The sequence below is a fragment of the Ixodes scapularis genome, unplaced genomic scaffold, assembly GCF_016920785.2.
Source record: "Ixodes scapularis isolate PalLabHiFi unplaced genomic scaffold, ASM1692078v2 PGA_scaffold1__304_contigs__length_218370807, whole genome shotgun sequence".
NCBI lineage: Eukaryota > Metazoa > Arthropoda > Arachnida > Ixodida > Ixodidae > Ixodes > Ixodes scapularis.
The window spans coordinates 44,299,557-44,319,581 of record NW_024609846.1 but is presented as its reverse complement, the minus strand read 5'-3'; the positions used below and the strand labels follow the sequence as shown (position 1 = coordinate 44,319,581).

Here is a 20,025-nt window from a genome sequence, read left to right as displayed (position 1 = left end):
GGGAAACGCACAAGAGACGTGCCACGAGCGGGTGCTCCGCTGCCATTCGCTTTCAAGGGCCAGTCATTTTAGTGCTGCGCCTCTATTTGCCTCCAAGGGCCACTTGAGACACGGGCCTCGTGCACTGGCACCTTTGAGGTTATTTGAAAGACCAACGCAAATACATCGAGGGGATTTAGTCCCTACACGTTCCGCCGACGTTGGGTTCCGAAGCGTGAGCCCCGTGCTTTGAACGGAGCTCGCGCTAGAGCATTTCTCCACGTGCTCTGATCTGCGGTGCCACACCGCACTCGGCCAACGGTCCCCCGCCGCACTTGGTTTAGCCTGTGAGCTAAACCAAATGAGCTATGCTTAGAATATCGGCACTTTTCCCCCAAAATTATTGTGGGTGCCGCCATCTTGGTGGTTAGTAACCAATCAAACGCAACCGCCGATCGTCATGATTCAAAAGTTTCGGTGTCAGGCAGCTCGCGTAATATTGCTTTGCTTTGTCACGAACTGTTTAAACATTTGTGGAGGACGGAAAGGCGTTTCCTGTGATTTCAAAAGCTTCAGATAACTGACAACCATTATTTTAAGCACCAAGATGTCTATAAAGCGTAACTTACTTAGTTGTTCTAGTTTAGCCCGACCGCATAGGCATAGAAAGAAAACAAACAGCTTGACCTTGCGCTCTTGGCGCTGCTTCAGTGACTTTATCAGCCCGTAGCGTTGGCTGCGTTCCGAACTAAGGTAAAGCAAAGCAAATATTCAGATCTTAGGGTTTCACAAGACAAACCAACAAAAATCACTTAACACACCCCAATAAAAAAAATTTGCGGGTTTATTTTGACGAATTGGAGATCTTCTGACGTGCAACCGAAATCTCTGATTGTCCTCCGTCGGATTGCGGGCACCTCGGCCGATATTTAAACCCAACAAATATAGATTTATGGGCCAGCGCGTTGGGCTCAGAGACACTGAGACGATTTAATGCTTTGTGTTTTGTTTTGATATCATTGCCACTTAAGAGCCACGGAGGTGGTTTTTAAAACAAAATATAGTCAAACCATTCCGACAAGCATAGTTTGATTGCGAAAATGGTGTTTCCATGTGATAAACACGTTACAATATTTTTGCATACCTGGCGGAATCTGAAATGACAGAATGCATTTAATGGCGCCCATTTCATTTGGATCGCGTCGGGAATGCGTACCGACGCACAGTAGAACGCGCGCAAAAGTATCTGTGGTGCACCCGCAGCCTCGCGCTTGTGTTTCTGACATCTCTGGCTCGCTCAATGCGGGCATCCAGGCATCTGACACCGTTATATCTGGCGATTATTCTGTATTTCACGTGGCGTTCCAAGCGGCAAACGACGGAAGATGCACATCAAGCTGTTCTTGAACACGTGTCGCCATCTGAAATTTATATTAAGAAACTACAATTTGCCGTAACTGAATGGGAGAAGTTTGAGGTCATAACATTTTAACGTGTCATATGTCAATATGGAAGTTCTGGTAAATGTAATATTGACGGATGCTTCATAATTTAATCTCTCGTTATTTTGATTAGTTAACGTGATTCCGTTTTTATAGCACCTTAAAATGATGCCATTTTAAACTTTATTTTTTATTTTAAAATATAAACTATCTGCACAGCTCGTTGCTTAGTTTTTTAATTTATTACATGCAACCAAACTCTCATGTAAATTATCGTGGACAATGAGACGCTATAACTCGAGAAATAATTTTTTCAACATTAGAGACTGCGGTCTATTAAAAGATAATTTATTAACTGACAACTAAAAGTAATCGTAATTTTGAGACATTAAACGATTGTTGAAAAACAGCTCTTTAATTTGACATTAACTTTATAATTGTAAGTTACATAGAACGAAAGTTATAAGCCGTCAAAAAAGCACTAAAACGTCCTGCACGGTGGGGTTGCACCTTAAAGGAATTATGAAATAACTTTTCAGTTTCTTGCTCCTTTAACTTCCCTACTCAACTCAAAAGCGAAATGAAAAACCACGCGGTCGTGAAGTGCATTGGCACCGGTACGAGGACTCCAAGCTTCCGCCGTCCTTCTCAAGCACACCATGGAACTTGTCATTCGCAAGCGATGACAAGAGCCGTCAGGGGACTCGTTGGCCACGAACACAAATTTTTAAACTATGCGTCGACGGATTTATTATGCACGTGCGCATACGTCCATGTGACTCACTGCTCGTGTCCAACGCGGCTGTTTCGCTCAGCTGGGAGAACTTCTGTTTCCGGTAGAAAGGCATACTTTAGACAACGATATTAGATTAGCTGTAATATAATAATGTCGAATTTAGGTCACGGTCACATAATTTCACATGTTGGTAGCCGAGTCCGGTCGAGTCAAGGAGAAAATCAGATGTGAGTTTTCATCTTTTTTGCGTGTGTCTGTGTGTGTGTGTGTGCAAACAAAACGAATACAAATTCCTTCTCCGGGTTCTATGAACATTGAAGATTAAGTGAGATCTTCATTTGGAAAAAAGTAAAAAAAAAATCATTTATGGTCCCTAGCTTTAAGCCGGTGTCACACTGCTTATACATTATACAAAAGAGAGTCTTCCAACACGAGTCACCGCAATATCCGTGGTTCGAATGCCTCCTTCCAAGTTCTGTCCTTGAACTCATCGTCAAGCGGCATTCGAAGCAACCCACTGAACGCAAAGATGGCTACAAGACGGCTAAAAGACGTCTTGGCAAGATGTACAATACGTCTTGTAGACATCCTGGCAAGACGTTATATAGCCCAAGACGTCTTGAAACATCTTGTAGCCGTCTTCTAGTCGGGCTAACGCCTCGTCTTTCTTGGGCTACAAGACGTCTTGCAAGATGTCTTGAAGAACTCTTGAAGACGACTACAGGACCTCTAGATAGGTCTATTTAACATCTTAAAAAGGGATATAAGATGTATTTTAGCCATCTTTTTCTTAGCTCATGCACCATTATTTTGGCTTACAAAACAAAATGTCTTAAAATTTGTCTTGGCAAGGTCTACGAGACGTTTTGTAGACATCCTGGCAAGACGTTATATAGCTTAAGACGTCTTGAAACGTCTTGTAGCCGTCTTCTAGTCGGGATAATGCCCAGTCTTTCTTGGGCTACAAGACGTCTTGCAAGATGTCTTGAAGAACTCTTGAAAACGACTACAGAACCTCTAGATAAGTCTCTTAAACATCTTAAAAAGGCATATAAGATGTCTTTTAGCCATCTTTTTCCCAGCTCATGCACCATCATTCTGGCCTACACAAAAAAATGTCTTAAAATTTGTCTTGGCAAGGTCTACAAGACGTTTTGTGGACATCTTGGCAAGATATTAATAGCCCGGACGTCTTGAAACGTCCTGTAGCCGTCTTCTAGCCGGCATAACGCCCAGTCCTTGGGCTGCAAGATGTCTTGCAAGATCTACCTTAGACGACTTGAAAACTATTACAGGACACCCAGTTACGGCCTGGATATTTTAATCCCAAAAAGCCATAAGGCTTTGAATAGCTAAACTCCTTATATAGTGGCAAGGACGAGTACTGAAGCCGATTTGTACTGCAGCGACTAACTATGTGAGGGGGCTAACGTCAAGATACAACCATGATTTACCATGGCAATCAAAAATTGCAACACTAATTAGTTGCCTTAGCGGCTTTCAGTCTCTTGAGTCAAGTCTTTGCAATATAGTCAAGAGCTGTTGCAAAAATAGGCCTTTGCACCAAGCTGGTGTGAATAAGATGACGTGGTTAACATAGCAAAGCATAGCTATTGCATGTCTGTAAGTACACCACATATTGAACGCCTGTCAATCGCAAGCTCTCAAGTGACACAGCCATAGCTGCGCACCAGTAAGCAAATGATTTTTCTCCTGTTCAAGAACTGTAAAAACATGTTTATTAGTAAAATAGGTACGTAAATATAATTGAAGCTTTCAATGCACTGCTTATTAGTTTTAAAACAATAAGAAATGAAATAATGGCTTGCAATCCAGATGACTTGAGGAAGTTTCCGGCTGACTCATGGAAGTTTCTTAACTCTCAGACTCGTGGAAGCTTCCTGCAATGAAACGAAAAGTAAATTTTTATGAGTTTAATATTCCCTATTGTTCCCAGTTTTATAAAGGTATCAAGTGTCTAAGCATGCATTATATAATGTACCCATAATGTGCCCATTGTAAATACCCCATGTTTTGCAGCCTATCAGGAATTTTCAAGATTTTTCGGATATAAAGCTACTTTCAGAAACAAATTTTGTATGACACTGCTAGAAGTTTCCTGCGAAATTTCAAAGCAGCCCAAAAATGTCTGAACTTTGCTATAGAAGAGAAGTCCAGAAAACCACTTTTTAAGATTTGAGAATGATTCTGCTAGCCAAAGTACACCACGCCAAAGTACACCACAAGACCAACATGAACTACTTTGTTTTTTGCAAAACAAGGTAAAAAAACAAGGAGCAATCTACAAAGCAATTATTTGCAATAGTATGCCAAGAAAGTGACTCTATGATGTCTAAATGCAAATGCCGACCAATTTTCCGGACTCGAAGGCAACCCGAAAAAGCAGTCTAAAAAGCTATTTTAAAGGCCGACGTTCAGACTCGAGATTCTGCAAGGCAGAAGACCCTCCTCTCCACGCCTTCGGGCGAGGGAAGCGAAGGATGGAAAGAAGGGACCAAAAGGGGCGGGCGTGGGTGGAAAGGGTAGGAGGGAGAGGAGGAAGCGGGCGAAAAGTGGAAAGCGCGAACTGGTCGTCGGTCTTTAACTTAAATGAAAAAATTCCATGTAACCTCTGCATGGTATTGCCCACTTTCCACTTGTTCGATGCCAATATTAAGTTCTCATGCAAATTCCACTTCATACTGGTCGCTTTCCACATGTTTGGACGATCGCAGTGCCAAGCGTTGCTGAGGCCATTGCTGCCGCATACAGTAAAGATAAAGCTGGTATGATTTGGAGGCTACATTCAGCTGACCAAGCTCGCTTTACTGTTGCGCCTATCTGCCAAATATACTCGCTCGAAGAACACGGGAAGAATGGCGGACAGTCGTTCTTCTCTTGGTCGCGGTAGGGAAATGCAAACACGAGAAGATACAGAAGTATGGCCCCCAGATGGCGGCTATGTTGGATATAGTGGAACTGGAATATCTGACCGTAACCTAATCCAGCTTTTTCATGCACAAGACGGAGATTCGAGGCTACGAGACCAAACAACCAAAATGCTTGCAATGGAGAAAGGAGTAGTGGGATAAGGCGCCGACACGGAAAAATCCCGGATGTACGCGGTGGCGCTGCAATCGTATGGACAAGAGGAACCGACCGGCTCTGAGCGTTCCGAAGGCCTTCGGCGAGTGGCTTTGTCTTGCGGTTTGGCCGTTTCGCGGTATGGCAGCGCGAAGTGGGTCCCATTCTGAACTGATCTTTATCCCGTGTTCGCTGTCGTTTGTGGCCAATGAAGTGTCATGCCGAATTAGTGTTTAATCGCGCAGCAAATGCAATGAAAGCCGCTTTGGCTGCCCGCTGCATACAGCCTATCCAGAACATGCTTTAGTGGCGCCCTCTCGCGCCGTCGACACGGAGTGCGGCGGCCGTGAGCGCTCGATGAGCTCACTATCCCTCCTCTAGTTCACGGCCACTCAAGCCAGGACCTACGACGTCATGAAGGAGGTTATTTTTTGCTTGTTTTTGTAATTCTAAATTGCCTATAACTTTTAAAATAAAGCGAATTTCGCGAAAAGAAAAGGTTCACTAAGTTATTACGTTCAGTGCGCTCAAGTTCCGTGCAAAATAAAAACCAGTAAAAAGCCCTTGCAGGGCCCCTTTAAGTACCATACCTTTTTGTGGCGCTATTTACGCGTGCTCGGCAGTTCTTCAGCCAACCCTTGGCTCCTGCTTCAATTTCTTCAAGCGTTGCACCACTCAGGCCTTTTATCAGTCTGACTGCTTCTGTAAATGGGGAAAATATGAAAATCATAACCAAGTGCGTTATCCTGGTGCAATGATCACGGGAGATATGAATGCCTACCACCACTACAAATAGACATGGGTGAATATATGAGTGTTCTGACCAGATTAAATGATATGTCACCCTTTTGTTAATGACTACCGACATATGCTGTGCAGATTAATTTTGCCCGGCCTGCCCCATGCACACTGCATGACACTGCTAGTGCGAACACGAAATTAGTACTTTTTCATTGCATTTTGCTCATACAGAATATCGATGCGCCCCAAATAGTACCTTAAGCTGGAGCTCAAAATTAGCACTTTCCCCCACACTAGCAATTCTGATGGCAGGTATCAGTTACATAATTGAAACAAAGAAAGAGACAGCCCATTGCTTGTCCGTGCTAACTGTGAAGTGCAGTGCACAACATCAGAATTTGCTTGAATGTGCCTACCGAATTACTTGTTTCAAATTCCCTGACCGGTGTTTCTCTCGAAGGAGTGCTTCTACGACCGAAGAACTCTGACCTGCTATTGGTCCTATGCTCGCCATAGTTGCAAAATTATGGAGCCCGAGTGGCTCTTCCCTTTTAATGGATGGTTGCTTAATCTGCCTAGTGACATTTCTGGCAACATTACTCAGTGCAGACACGCTGCTGCACGACAGTTGGGTTTCGTTGCACACCGCCATACCACTTCCATGTGTCATTTTCCCTGATTTAGCTCTTTACTAAATTTTTTTCACTTTTCCATATGGTTCAAAATTCCCTGACAATCCCAGGTTTTCCAGATTAGTTGACACCCTGTATAATACATGAAGACGATTTACAATTTAATACAATTTATTGAAATTTCTTGTCATGTTGCGGTTGGCATGTTTTACAGTGAGGGTTGTTTTAATTATTTAGAGCGGCACATTTCCAGAAATAATAATAATACTTTATTTTGTGCTAGCGTCCAAAAACAGCTGCAAAGGCCTTGTTATTGGTACACTATAAACAAAAAAATTAGCTTCACACTGAGAAACAAACGAACACAAAACACAGCAACATGAACAAAAGTAATCGTCACCTTTAAAACGCAGCTAAGTGAGCAAACAAAATACAGAAACATCAGAGGTCTGTAAAATGAGTATATGGCATGCTAAAAGCGAAACAAAGCCCAGCACTAAAAAACAAACAAAATATATATAAAGGCTACAAAACAAAGTCCAGCACTAAAAAACAAACAAAGTATATATAGAGGTTACAATCTTTTTAGCATTGATAAGAAATTATGTATGTGCATATATGTTCAGATCCGCATCATGAAGTTTATTATACAAGTTCGTAATTCTAGACATGGGTGAGGAATCATATGGGTATTAAGGTAAAATGGTAAAATCACTCTACTACTTCGCGTCGGTACGTGAAAACTCACAGATGATAAGAGTGATTGCTATCAGTCCGGCCAGAAGTTACTTTATGTAAAAACGTACATCACAAATGGTACGTTTTAAGCTGAAATAGTTCATAAGTGATTCATAATTATATTAACAATGTTGAAAGTATCTGTCATAAACTGTTCGCACCAGGCGCTTCAGAACTCGCTTAATTTCGTTGCTCTGACTAGAAGAGATTCAAGTCATGAACGAACCAAGGAACAAAATAAATGGATCAAACATGTAAAGCTAAAAAAATTAGCCCCAGTGTACGAAGAGAAGTACCTACTATCGAAGTGACTTGTTCTTTAAAAGTAAGCCGGCTATCAACAACAACGCCAAGGTAACGCACAGTAGAAACACTCTGTATGACCGTTACACACGGTAGTGTGTATTGAAAACCAACCTGATTGCGCTTTGTGGACAATGAAATAATTTTCGTCTTTTGTGGATTGAAAAACAAATTATTAGATGAGCACTACCTTGACACGCTATTTATATCTTGCTGCAATAATGAACAGTCCCCCAATGTCACGAACTGATGAATATAGCTTGATGTCATCAGAAAACAATAAAATCTTAGCATATTTAACGGAGAAAATATCATTTATGAGAACTAAGAAAAGGAGAGGCCCCAGGTTTGAGCCCTGTGGCCTTTTTGAAGTTGAGGAAAATTGATGGGATAATGTATTCGAAATCCGAACAGAATTCTTGCGTGAAGGTATGACTTAAACCAGGCAAGATATTGTGGACATAGGCCATACAAGCGATGTTTTTTTGACAATAATAGAACATGATTTACAGTGTCGAAAACCTTGGACATATCGAAGTAGATAGAATCCACTTGCCCTTGGTTAAAAGCACAAGGGACGAGTAATTAATGAATTTCAGAGGTTAGTTTTGACTGATCTCCCCTGAAGAAATCCATGCTGGTCATGATTTATCTTTTGGCAGAAATAAAAAGCCGCCCATGAACAATGATTTCAAAAACCTTCGAGAAAGAGCACAAAAGGGAACCGGGTCGGTAGTTATTGACAAGGCAAGCGTCACCTGCTTTAAATATTGGCGCTATAATTACTTCTTTCCATTGCCGCGGAAAAATACCAGCCTTAAAAGATAAGTTAAAAATATGCTGTAAGATAGGAGCCAGAATGTCTCCGCAATCTTTGACTATAAAACACGGAATAGGGTTCATCCAGTCCCAATGAAGAAAAGTACTTTCTCGACAGAAATTCACGGTACAATAAACCAACAACTGGGCATGCTCGATGGCGGAGTTACAGCAACACTTCCTGTTGTGAGTGGTGGCTTGCACAGCCTGATGATGTACTGGGCACTCAGCACAGCTGAGCATATGCACCGTCAGGCTTTGTTGCATACATCCATGCCACTTCCACTGGTCGCTTCATCAGACTGACTCTCTGGCATCTTCCCTGACCTTTCCAGGTACTTAAAATTCCCTGTTTTCCTGGTTGGTAGACACAGTTGTGTTTTCCACTGTTTTGTACCTCCTCTTTTCACCTCGCTACAATGGCAAGATGCAAGGAGAAAGTGAAAAAGAGTGGAAAGCACAAACTGTATGTTGCAAGGTGTCTCTCAACCAGGACAGCCCGGAGTAAAAAGGGCTTGCCACACAGTTCAGGAAAGGACACTCAGAGGGTCAGTTTAGGAGAGGAGGACAATTGGAGCTTTATCTTTGCTGCAGAAAACCAATATCCATAATAATACCATTAGCGTAATATAGAAAAAAAAACTTTAAACTCACTCTGAAGCACACTGAACAACTCCATTGTAGCAAACACACGCTTCCCCTTCTGTCCATAGAGGCTATATTTCTGCCCCTGTGAGTCTTCAAACAACTTTGCAAGGATGCGAGCAGTGGCAGTACGAGGGGTGTTGCCCCCAATACCAGCAAGCTGCCGGGCCTGCAAAAGAACAATGTGGGTTAAGTGTAGGCTTTTGTGTTTTCAGATAAATCCGATAAAGTGTGATAAACATCCGCCGGCACAAAATTTGCCGATTCGGATTCACCTAAAAAACAAATTACGGAACAGCAAGTTGTACAAAACCATCCTGTCTTGAAATGTTCGCTCTCCGGAAACGTTTTTATGTATCTCTTCTTTTTCAGTTTCAACTTTTGCTCCTAAGCATCACACAAGGCCTAACTGGTGATAATAGCGTGAAGGTCATAAAACACACACTAAGAACAGCCCCAGTTATGCTTAATATATGAGATTACACAAGGCCCCTTATCAGCAAATCAAGATAGCCTTCCTACCGCAATGGTCGAACACATCTCACCTACGAAAAGGCTGATTTACTTAAATTGGCAAATGTTGTTTTCTACCTTCGTTTCCTTCACCAAAAACCCTGAAAAACTTGGAATTTGAGTCGCATAAAAAAAGAAAAGCTCCAAAAAACTCTATAATTTGCGGTTAAAAACGAGACATCGAAAAGCACCCTCCGATTTCGTGCAAAAGTAAGCCCCGAAAATGCAGAACCTTAGTTATATAACATATTCCACCTAGATACCATTGATTCCGAAATTTATTCCTTACAATGTTCGGCATATTGAATTCATACTTATACTATCACTATGATACTAAAGCTGAAGTTATTGGTATCTATCTATTCTGAGTAGACAAAACTAAAACACAAAATAGGAGAACGATTACATAAAAAAAACAGGACAGCACAGTCTTTAACAAACAACTCAGTTCTGCTTCATCAAAATAGCTGAAATCCCTGTGCAGATTCTTGTTGAAGTGTGAAACAATCTACAGAGTCTTGTACTATGTAAACGTTCCTACGCAAGTGCTGTGAAACTGATCTGAAAATTTTATGTTCAATCGATTACACTTTCTTCATACTGTGAAAATTGTTAGTGACGCTTAGCAGTTGCATCAGCAGCCATGGTGTTTGAGCAAGCCGCCGCCGTTTAGCTGTGTCGTACGCATGCACAGCACGGCACCGCGCATGCGCCAGCCTCTCCCAGCTGAACAACTTTCATGCCACTGTGCCAGTACTCTACCGCTTCGCGCCACCACTTCTCAACACTACCTTCTCTCCTCCTCAACGCACCAAGCAACAGACGGACGCCAGTGCAAAATTTTTGGTAGTAGGGACTCCAATACTCTGCATTAATCATATTCAGGGTAGATTTTCCAGTGGTTTTATGTTAATACTGAAAACCAGAAACCTTGCGTGTCTTTTATATGAAGCCATAAGCCATGTCCAAGCTGGCAAAGCAAAGCACACTACCACCTAACCAAGTTATCACCTTCAGAGGCAGAAATGCATAGAAAGCAAGGTTAGATGGTGCTTCTGATGCATGGTTGAATCAGATAGCTCATAACATTTGCTGCAGTCCTCTTAAAGGGCAACTCCGGTTACTTTTTGATGTTGAGAAAACGATGCAGTTCTCTTCAGTATCATCTAGAACAAGCACACGTCAAGTATCACGACGTAATACCGCTTAAAAGTTTATGAGATTGGCGAAAAAGCGCATCCAAACGCTGAGTCAAACGTCATCGAGCAGAATAATTGTTTCGTTTGTTTTGTACTAGGTGGCGCCAGTAGCAAAACAGGATCCGTACCGCGCATGCGCCTTTGTGCGCCCGCACTCTCCTCGTTGCTTCATCTGAGCTCAGCGATGGTGCAGGTCGGATTTGCGTGGAACAGACTACACTTGTAACCCGTCGTGCGGGCTGGCGCAGATGTTCGGACCACATGGCCACGTACGAACAGTAGATGACGACACGGAACCAGTATAGGCAGCCGCAATTGAAGTTTCGGTTTCACTTTCGGGTTTACGCTTAATAAGGATTGAGATAAAAATAGTGAACTTTCTGGGAAACAAATGACGTAGAACCGTGTTTTAGTGTTTCCTAAAGTATAATCATTTATTATCCCGATATTTTCAAAACTAACCGGAGTTGTCCTTTAAGGGGGCATTGAAGTCATCTTTGACAGTCTTTTTACAATGATAACTCAATCTGTCATCTTTGACACCGTCTTTTTACGATGACAACTCAATCTGTGCGTTCCAAGCTTTCTAACAAACCCAAAGTTACAATCCTGCACAGCCTATTTCCCAGGAGATCTTTCTTGTGGTCAACGAAGAGTGCTTGTCGTCTAATTGCAGGCGATGGCTTCCCTTGAAGCCATAGAACGGAGTATCCTCAGAATGTGTGCTTATCATGCTCTTTTCAAAACGAGTTATAATAACTTTGTTTAAAACCTGCGTGGGTTTTAGGAACTTCCTTGGTCTAGAGAATGCAGTACACCAGAGAGATGTGTGCTTTTGTATTGCCCTGAGATGAGTAGGCGGTTTTGTATTTCAGAACTTGAAATATGTAATAACTAATATCTTTTGAAGAATAAGATATAAAAAAATGACCTTCAGATATGACTTCAGGGCCCCTTTAAGGTGCAACAAAGTAACACATGCGTTTTCTAGAAACTTGATTTAATCTTACCAGTTGCAGGCAGAACTCCTGGCTTGCTTTCAGCTTTTCCTCAATTTCATCAACATCTGCATCTGTTTTCAATGGTAGTGAAATACAGGCTTCTTCAGCTGGCTCGCAAGGTTCTTCTCTTTCCAACAGCTTTTTGGTTATTGTTTTCAGTTGCTTCTTTACAAAGCGAAGCTCTCTTAGTATAAGACGTGAGAAATCTGAAAGAACAACAAAAACAAAAAGGGCAAACATGTTAGACAACAGATAGAATGGAATGTAGTGTCGTTTCTGTTATCCAAAGGAGGGCACAGGGAGAAGCACCAGCTCGCTCACATAAAGATATAGAAGCTACTGCATGCGCTATAGCATCCACTAGCGCTGCTACTTAAATAGCAATACATCGGTTGCACTGACGTAATTTGGTCCTTTTTTTTGGGGTGGCCGAACTTCCTCGAGCATAGCCTATACTGTACCTATTCTACAAGCAGGTCGTGAGTGAGCAGAAAGGAGTCAGTGCAGCTTGCACCGCATTAACGACACGCTTCTGCCACCAGCGAGGAAGGACATGACGCCACGTACAGTCCACGAATATAAACAGTACATTCAACATTAGGTTAAATATGATCATTAATAACTGCCACTGATAAGAAACAACACATCTGTATTTTGGACGAACCACTACTCTAAATTACTACTTTGGCGGGTGCGACAGCTTGCAAATTTCACGAAGTGCCAGTTTTGGCACTACGTTGCAGGCACCGACATTCGCAATTGGGACCGGTATGATATATATTCGTATCCATGAGGTGACATCTTCGTGCAAGTATTTTTTTTGTAATTTTTTTTTTCGAACTACGAGGTTCGTCAAAAATAGGCACCTGTGAAAATTAAGTTGTTTACAGTATATTTCTCTTTGTAATTGCCACCTAAGCGGCTACCGAAGTAGACAAGATCGGAACATTTGCAATGCGACCTGCTGCTACATGCGCGGTATACACAACAAATGCAGTTGTGGTTGTGAGCACTGTTAGTACCATTGAGTCACAGCTTTGTGAGCCTGATTGTCTGAAGACGAGCATTCCTTCTCTGAGACAGACACTCTGTAGATGTATGTGTGTTAATTGTCTGAAGACGAGCATTCCTACTCTAAGACGGCTCTGTATATGCATGTGTTAACATTGTGCAGCTCCTAAACTTAGCAGTGCTACCGTGTTAAGTGCTGTGCTGGAGGGCTCTCCCAATTCGAACAAGTTCAAACGTGAACAATGCCTTACAACAGGCATTGGCAACGCTTATTGTTTGCGGATTGGGTGATGGTGTAACACACAGGCTGCAGTCCGATGCAGAGTGAGAGGGGACCATTAAGTGCGGGTTTTACTATGGGTTTTTTTGAGAAAAGGTTTCGGCATGCTGTCCTCGTTCCTTACTGGGCTGTGAAATGCTCAGCATGCAGAAAAGCTCTCTTCTGCGAAATACTGTATGCTGTGCATACTTTCATTCTCCAGAGACTCAGTTTCTGTGTTTGAGTGATAAGCGTTGAAAAGGTGTATACTTTAAAATGAAAAAGCTTACCTGGAGAGCTTGATGAGGGTGGGACCATGAAGTTGCCTGCAGCTTCGTAATCGCCTCTTTCACTGGAATGTGAAGCAAAAAGAAAACACTAAAGAGTGTTATCAGGGTGTTTTGACTGCCCGCTTCGCTCGCGGTGGCGCACTGAGCCCGAGCACAACAAATGGTTCAGTACACCACCGTGAGGTACCATGGGAGCAAAATTTGTACCTAGTATATTGTCAGTGTTTCCAAATAAAGCCACAGAGAGCACTTGCAATCTAATGGTAGCACGAAAGAAACAGTACATGTAATAAAAAAGGAAAGGAAAAGGATTTAGTGTTTCGACACCTCCTTGTAATGTGCCGACTAGTGCAATCGATATGACCTAAAAGAGAGGCATCTGCCCCCCCCCCCCCCCCATGTGCATTAATTTCAAACATAGAGCAGGATCAATGTCCAAGATGAAAAATTTTTGCTCTTTTCTGTGTTAAAATTAAATGCTTATTCTATCGGAATAAAAATAATAAAAAGTTAGAAGTGTTAGTTTATACCATGCATAAAATATTCAAGCAACTGCATGGGCGTTGATAATCTGAGTTGCACATGCACAGAAAAAACACCCACAGACCCCTGCTTTCTGCGAAAGTTAGCGATACGATGGTACATGACACCAATTGAGCAGTTGAAAACGCCCTGACAATTGGAAGCACCTTCCAGTATCTACAGCCAAAAATGTCACTGATCATACGTTTCAAGCTGTCATCGATACTCTGTCCTGTTCAGATTAAGCACAGAGCGTACAACTGCCTTATCCAACTGTTGTTCTCCTTTAGCCCCACGCCCCTTTGTAATGCCAGTGGCAATGAATGTATTTGAAATTAATGAAGAAATAAAAAAATGCATAGGCCCTATTGAAATTTGTTTCGTGTTCAACGCCACCTAGTTACTTTAAAGATAACCAAAAATAACAAAGAAAAATAAATAGTATCATTTTGCAAATAGAAATGCTGATTTTGATTTTGATGATGAACTGAGATGTTGAAGACATCTGTTTTGCTTTCTTGGCAAGCAAAGAATGCAAACATCAATTCGTGCTTGATTGCAAGAGAAACACATTTGAAAACGGTCCCCCACATCGCTGCAACTCGAACTGGTTACCAGCAAGAATTTCGCGAAGCAAGCAAAGGTCCTTGTCAACCTGAAATCGTTTCCGAGGCCTACACTGCGACGCCTCTGCAGAAGATGTGGTTGGAAGTGACTGGCGGCAGACATCTTGGATTGAATGACAAACGTAAGCGGTGCCACCCTCCCTCTGCTTAGTAAACATGGCAGCAGAACGGAGCCTGCGCTCCGATTGCCCGTTGCCGGCTAGGCGTTGTGGGCATGCGCAGTTGCCTCCTGGCTCGGGTGGAGTCGGCCATAACAACAAAATCGCTACAAAAGATGTTTAATAAGTCTTTACTAGACATTCCCTAAGTCTCAGAACCTTGTTATCCTCGGGGACGGCTTTTCTTCGCAATGCAGTCAAAGCTACGAGCGACCGTGACCTTACACAACCAGGGCACTGATCGAAGCTACATACGTGCTCTCTTCACTTCCGGTATGCAAAGAAAAGTTGTCCCCAAGTATAGTACCTTCCTCACGGGCATTTGGTCTGGTCGAGGTGAACACTAAAGTGAACAAGTTAATCAAATCCGCAAGTCCTGCACTATCAGTAAGAGGTTCTTTTTAAAATCAGGGGTCTGGAAAATTGTCTCGCTGAACCAATGCTCAATTTCATAAAATATGGACATGTCATACCTGTCCTTAGCTTGTGTGAGTTAAGTCTGCATTTGATTACATTCATAGAATGCTTTCTATGTACAAAATTAACAGACATTGCTCTTTACTTCGCTTCTGCATTACAAAATATACAACATTCTCTTACCTTTGATGCCTGAAAGGTGGTGATGAGGCTCCTCCGATTCCTTCCTCATGGTCAGACTCATCCAATGAGTGTACAGCGTAATTGCTGCTGTTACGACTTTTCTCTAAAAAATATTAGATCCCTTAATTACCACAACAATTAATTAACCTCAAGTTAATTATTGCGCCCTCAGAAGCCAAGAGCAGTAGAGTGTGGGAATGCATAAAAAAGTCACTACAAAATAAGTAACAAATACGCTATCAATTTGACCATTTTGGTCAAATATATTATAGAGACAGTGAGAAACTGTGCTGAGAACTAAAGTTAATCTAACTTGTAGTCCGAGGGCAAAAAAAGCTAAACCGAAATCGTTTATCATAAATACCATCTTCAAAATCAGTGTCCAAATGTCAAGTGCTGTATACACAACACAACAAAGCAAACATACATGTTTTATGTTTTCTTTTGTACATATTTCAATTATTCTGTGGAAATCATCCATTGAACCAAGATATAATCTACTAGAGTAGGTTGCTGAAGGAGCCTCGTCCTGTTTTCCAGATGCTACAAATCTTTGAGACGCTCCAATTACATAAAAACAATAATACGTAGTTAACAGGATAAATATTTTAGTCTTCAAGCAGAGCAGATATTTGATCCTACATTTTTTTCTTTAAATGTAGTACCATTCTTTACTGCAGTCTCTTGGTGCAAATGCGAGTTGTCATGCCGCACCTCACAAATTAAGTGGTGAAAGCAAAGCTATGTGGAGTGACCCTCGATTAATACTGTAAATGGCTTAATTTTTGTGAGGATCCCATTTTTGCAAATGTTGCCAGGATCAAAATCACGAAAATTCGGTGATGCAAATAGTCACCCCATGGATACCATTACATTGCATATCACTCCTAATCGCAAAATTTTGTGCCTGCGAGCGAAATATTCCTGAAACCAGCACTTCCCAAAAATCAACCCCGTGAAAATAAAGGTCTTTGCAGTATTCCATGCAAAATGCCAATGTTGCCAAGAAGAAAAAAGAGCTGCCTCCAGCAAAAGATTTCTAGTCTCGACAGCACATGCCTCTCAAGCGCAGCAAAAGCGTGGTGGAACACAACGAGCATGTGAAGGAGGTGGAGCTACCACTGCACTCCTTACATATCAAATACTGTAGTAAAACAGGAGGCTACTTGCCTTACACTTGCACGGCTCAACGACACTGTTGTGGTTGCTCTTGATAAAAATAAAGCAGCCTACGTCGCTAAATCTAATTTTAGTCACGTCCACTAATAATGCTCTGTTTACAATATGGAAGTTTATTGATTAAATAAGCAGTACTTACATGAGCCTGTTATCAGCCTGTGCCCAATTGACTAACCAATAATTGCACACCCTATGCTAAAACCGAAAAGCATACCTGGAGGGCTTGATGAGGGCGGGCACACAGAGCTGCTTGCAGTTGGATGATCACTACTCTCCTTTGACGCAGCGTCACTGAAATGTGAAACAATGAACACTAAACATTAACCAAATCTACTAGAAACTCCCAATGTCTCAGGACCTCTTTACTCCCTTGATCACGGGTAGTATTTGGTTTGGGCAAGGTCAGCACAGAACTGAAAAAGTTAATCAAATCCAAGCCTTACACTGCCAACAACAGATTCCTTATAGATTCAGGGACCTGGAAAATTCTCCCAATGAAGAACAGCTATTTCTCATGAAATATGGGCACGTCATAAACAGCTTCAACTTGTGGGACTGAACTCTACCTTCGATTATGTTCTATTATACATTTTCTATATTTGCAGTGCGAAGCTTGCCAGGGGCGCTGTTGTTTTTCTCACTATGGTTAATGTATGTGCCACAAATGCAGTTTATGTGTTCATTGTCATAGTGCATAGAGGCCAGACATTGCACGTGCTTGCACAAATAAAAGTTAAAGTATCCTCATTATTCGTGGTGATTCCTAAACGTCTCTCCTTGAATACAAAATAGGTAATGTTCTCTGACCTTTCATGTCCAAAAGGTGGTGGTGGTGGGGCTCCCTGGAGTCCTTTTTCAACATCTGACTCATCCGATGAGGATGCTGCGCTTACCACGACCCTTCTGCGCTTACCACGACCCTTCTCTGAAAATTTGTTCAATATCACTGCAATTACTCAACTCTGCTTTCCCAACCAGAAAGCCCTTTAGAGTTGGGACTTGTTATTTCGCGAGATTTTTTTTTATTGTTACTTGTCTCTGGTTACGATGCAAGCTCACCAGCTCGCCTGTGCTTTTACCCTTGTTTCCTATCCATGATGCTTCCCGCCTTAAAGTAGCTTGTTCTGTTACCTTACAGGTTTCCGAACACATGCTTAAAATATGTAATGCACTGAAATCAGTTTCTTAACAACAGGTTGCTTAACCAGCTGTAGTATAATCTCAGGAATGATAAGTATCTAAACAGTTAACCTAAAGGCCCGTTCACACCCTTGCGACCTCTTAAACCTGGGTTCCTTAAAACTTCTTAAACCAAAGAACACACTGGCGCCATCTATTGGGAAGCAGTGCAAACTCGGCGGTCCGGCATATTTTTTTATTTCTCGCGCATTATCCTTTCTTTATTGGCTCGAAAAACTTTTGTCAATGTTATAAACGAGCCTTTCTATGGGTATTACGCACATTTGACCCCAAAAATCCCGCAAAACCTTCGCTCTTGTGAAATGCAGTTCCAGGGTCACCGCATAGATGGCGCCACAATGCCAGTGAGTTCCCTCATTCTAAAAACATTTAAGAAGTTTTAAGAGATCTCGTCTCTCTCAGTCGTACTCGGTCGCAAGAGTGTGAACGGGCCTTAAGATCATACCCTTAAACCCGCTGTACTGACCGGGAAATTGGGCATAAAACGATTAGTGTAATTAATGGGGAGAAAATGCGTTATCATGCAAACTTCGTTTGAGACACTTAGCAGCTGTATCAGCAGCCAAACGAGCCTTTATGCCTCCGGTGTCTGAGCTTGCCGCCACCATCTAGTCGTCTCATACACATGCGCACCGCCGCTCTCCCAGGTGACCTACTTTCACGCTGCTCCACCTGTACTCTCCCTCTCTACACCACTGCCTCCTTGCCACTACCTACCCTCCTCCTCACCATCACTCCAAACGACAGACATACGCCGGCGCAAAATTTCGGTAGCGGGGACTTAATGCCCACATATTAAAAAAAAAAAAAAAAAACATTTTGAAAGTTTTTCGCAGTTGGAGTTTATCCGAAAAACTCCAATGTCTCATTAAAGTACCAGGTAGGTGGCCCTGAGAAGTGGCCACCCTTGTCTCTTTTCTAGCATTCAAAAATTAACAAACCACTGGTCTATGACTGCTGAGAACAAGAGGCAAAGTATGTTGCAGTATTTCTCAAACCATGACAGAATCCAACCTAACTCAGACGCAACAGAATCCAGCCTAAGCCACTCACAACATAATCCAATCTATGCAACTGGATGGCAACTATTCTCATTCTGACTTTAGGCTAGTGCATTTGCATCTTACAAAAAGGAGTCAGTGCTTTATATGGCAGTGGAAGCCATAACCTTCAGATTTCACATTAATATTTATCATAACCGAAAACACTTTCTGTGTCTTTGGTGTGTCCGTGGGTATTATTTATTTTAATTTTAAGTTCAGATAACTGGCAATATTGCATAAATCAAACTCCAATAAATTTGAAACGTTATATCACTGAAACTTTACTGGCAGCAAACTGTGATAAGTGCCAAATTTGCAGTAAAAAATAAGCTCAGAAAACATGGAGTCCTAGGCAAAACATATCAATGTATAATGTTGCCAAAGTTCTAACAGTTCACATAAAAATTGAGCATTTTGGTCAGTTGATGTTGCAACATTATCAGTATCCTCCGCTTTCCTTAGTTTCGATCTTGCTTTCTGGAAAGTATCTAAAAAGATAAGTAGACAATGAAATAGCATATTTCACAACCGAAGACTGTCAAAATCCAAAGTAGAGATGGCATATTTATATAGGGTTACTCAAAGATCAAATGAAGCATTCATCTAAGAAAGAGATTTGCTTACTAGAATGAAGCATTTGCCTAAGAAAAAGATTAGCTTGTTTAAATCCCTCCTACAAGAAAGGTGTAGGCAGTTAAAAGTGTTCCATAGCACATTGATTACCTCATATTAGGAAAAATCAGGTACATGTGGGCTCGACTCTACTTCGAGACGGCAAGACCGCTCAAAAAAAGTGAGAGCAGCACAGACGCCTAGAACTATCGAAATTATACGAGCTCCCAAGGGGTCTTATTTTATGTAATGGGCTTCAGTTTATGTTAGGAGTACCCACTGATATCTTTGTGGTTGTGGATTGAGAATAGTAGTCACTAGAAATGTAACATCAGATTTATGACCACGGTAGTTAGCCAAATTCCCCTACATTTTCTGACTTCGGTAGACACTCGGCTAAAAAAAGCATAAAAAAGACAGAAAACATGTTGGCTTCCCTACCTTCCTTGCTCAGGATGACAATGCTGTGCCTTGTGTATGTCAAATCTGGGGACACTCTGAGTTTCACGGCTTTGATAGCTCTTGATGCCCTAAACTTCGACGGCCAGAGGCACTCATTTCCATTGAGCCAATTCGACGGGACCACGTCAACACTGCTATCACTTAAAAAACGAACTGCAAACATATTGTCTGAAATGATGGAACAACAAGGTCATACAGTCGCAAAATGAAAAAGGAAACCAAATGTTAAAG

At 41.9% G+C, this 20,025-nt stretch overlaps 1 protein-coding gene across 1 annotated transcript; it reads right to left on the bottom strand.

The window, feature by feature from the left end:
• Positions 1-3,876: 3,876 nt before the first annotated feature.
• Positions 3,877-13,438, bottom strand: LOC121046642. The gene is made up of 5 exons (XM_042290497.1): positions 13,393-13,438; positions 11,842-12,038; positions 9,129-9,288; positions 5,832-5,943; positions 3,877-4,058 (listed from the first exon to the last, which is right to left on the bottom strand). Exons 1-5 carry the CDS (start codon positions 13,418-13,420, stop codon positions 4,040-4,042), a joined length of 516 nt encoding a protein of 171 aa, XP_042146431.1. The 5' UTR covers positions 13,421-13,438; the 3' UTR covers positions 3,877-4,039.
• Between the last annotated feature and the right edge of the window lie 6,587 nt (positions 13,439-20,025).

Bases quoted from the DNA above. Each gene is read 5' to 3' on its own strand.
- LOC121046642 (XM_042290497.1), bottom strand. From the start codon at position 13,420: ATGGTCCCACCCTCATCAAGCTCTCCAG. The intron at 12,039-13,392 runs GTAAGCTTTTTC...TTGTTCTTTCAG, and splicing joins ACCCTCATCAAGCTCTCCAG to ATTTCTCACGTCTTATACTA. The intron at 9,289-11,841 runs GTAAGATTAAAT...GTTCTTTTGCAG, and splicing joins AGGAGTTCTGCCTGCAACTG to GCCCGGCAGCTTGCTGGTAT.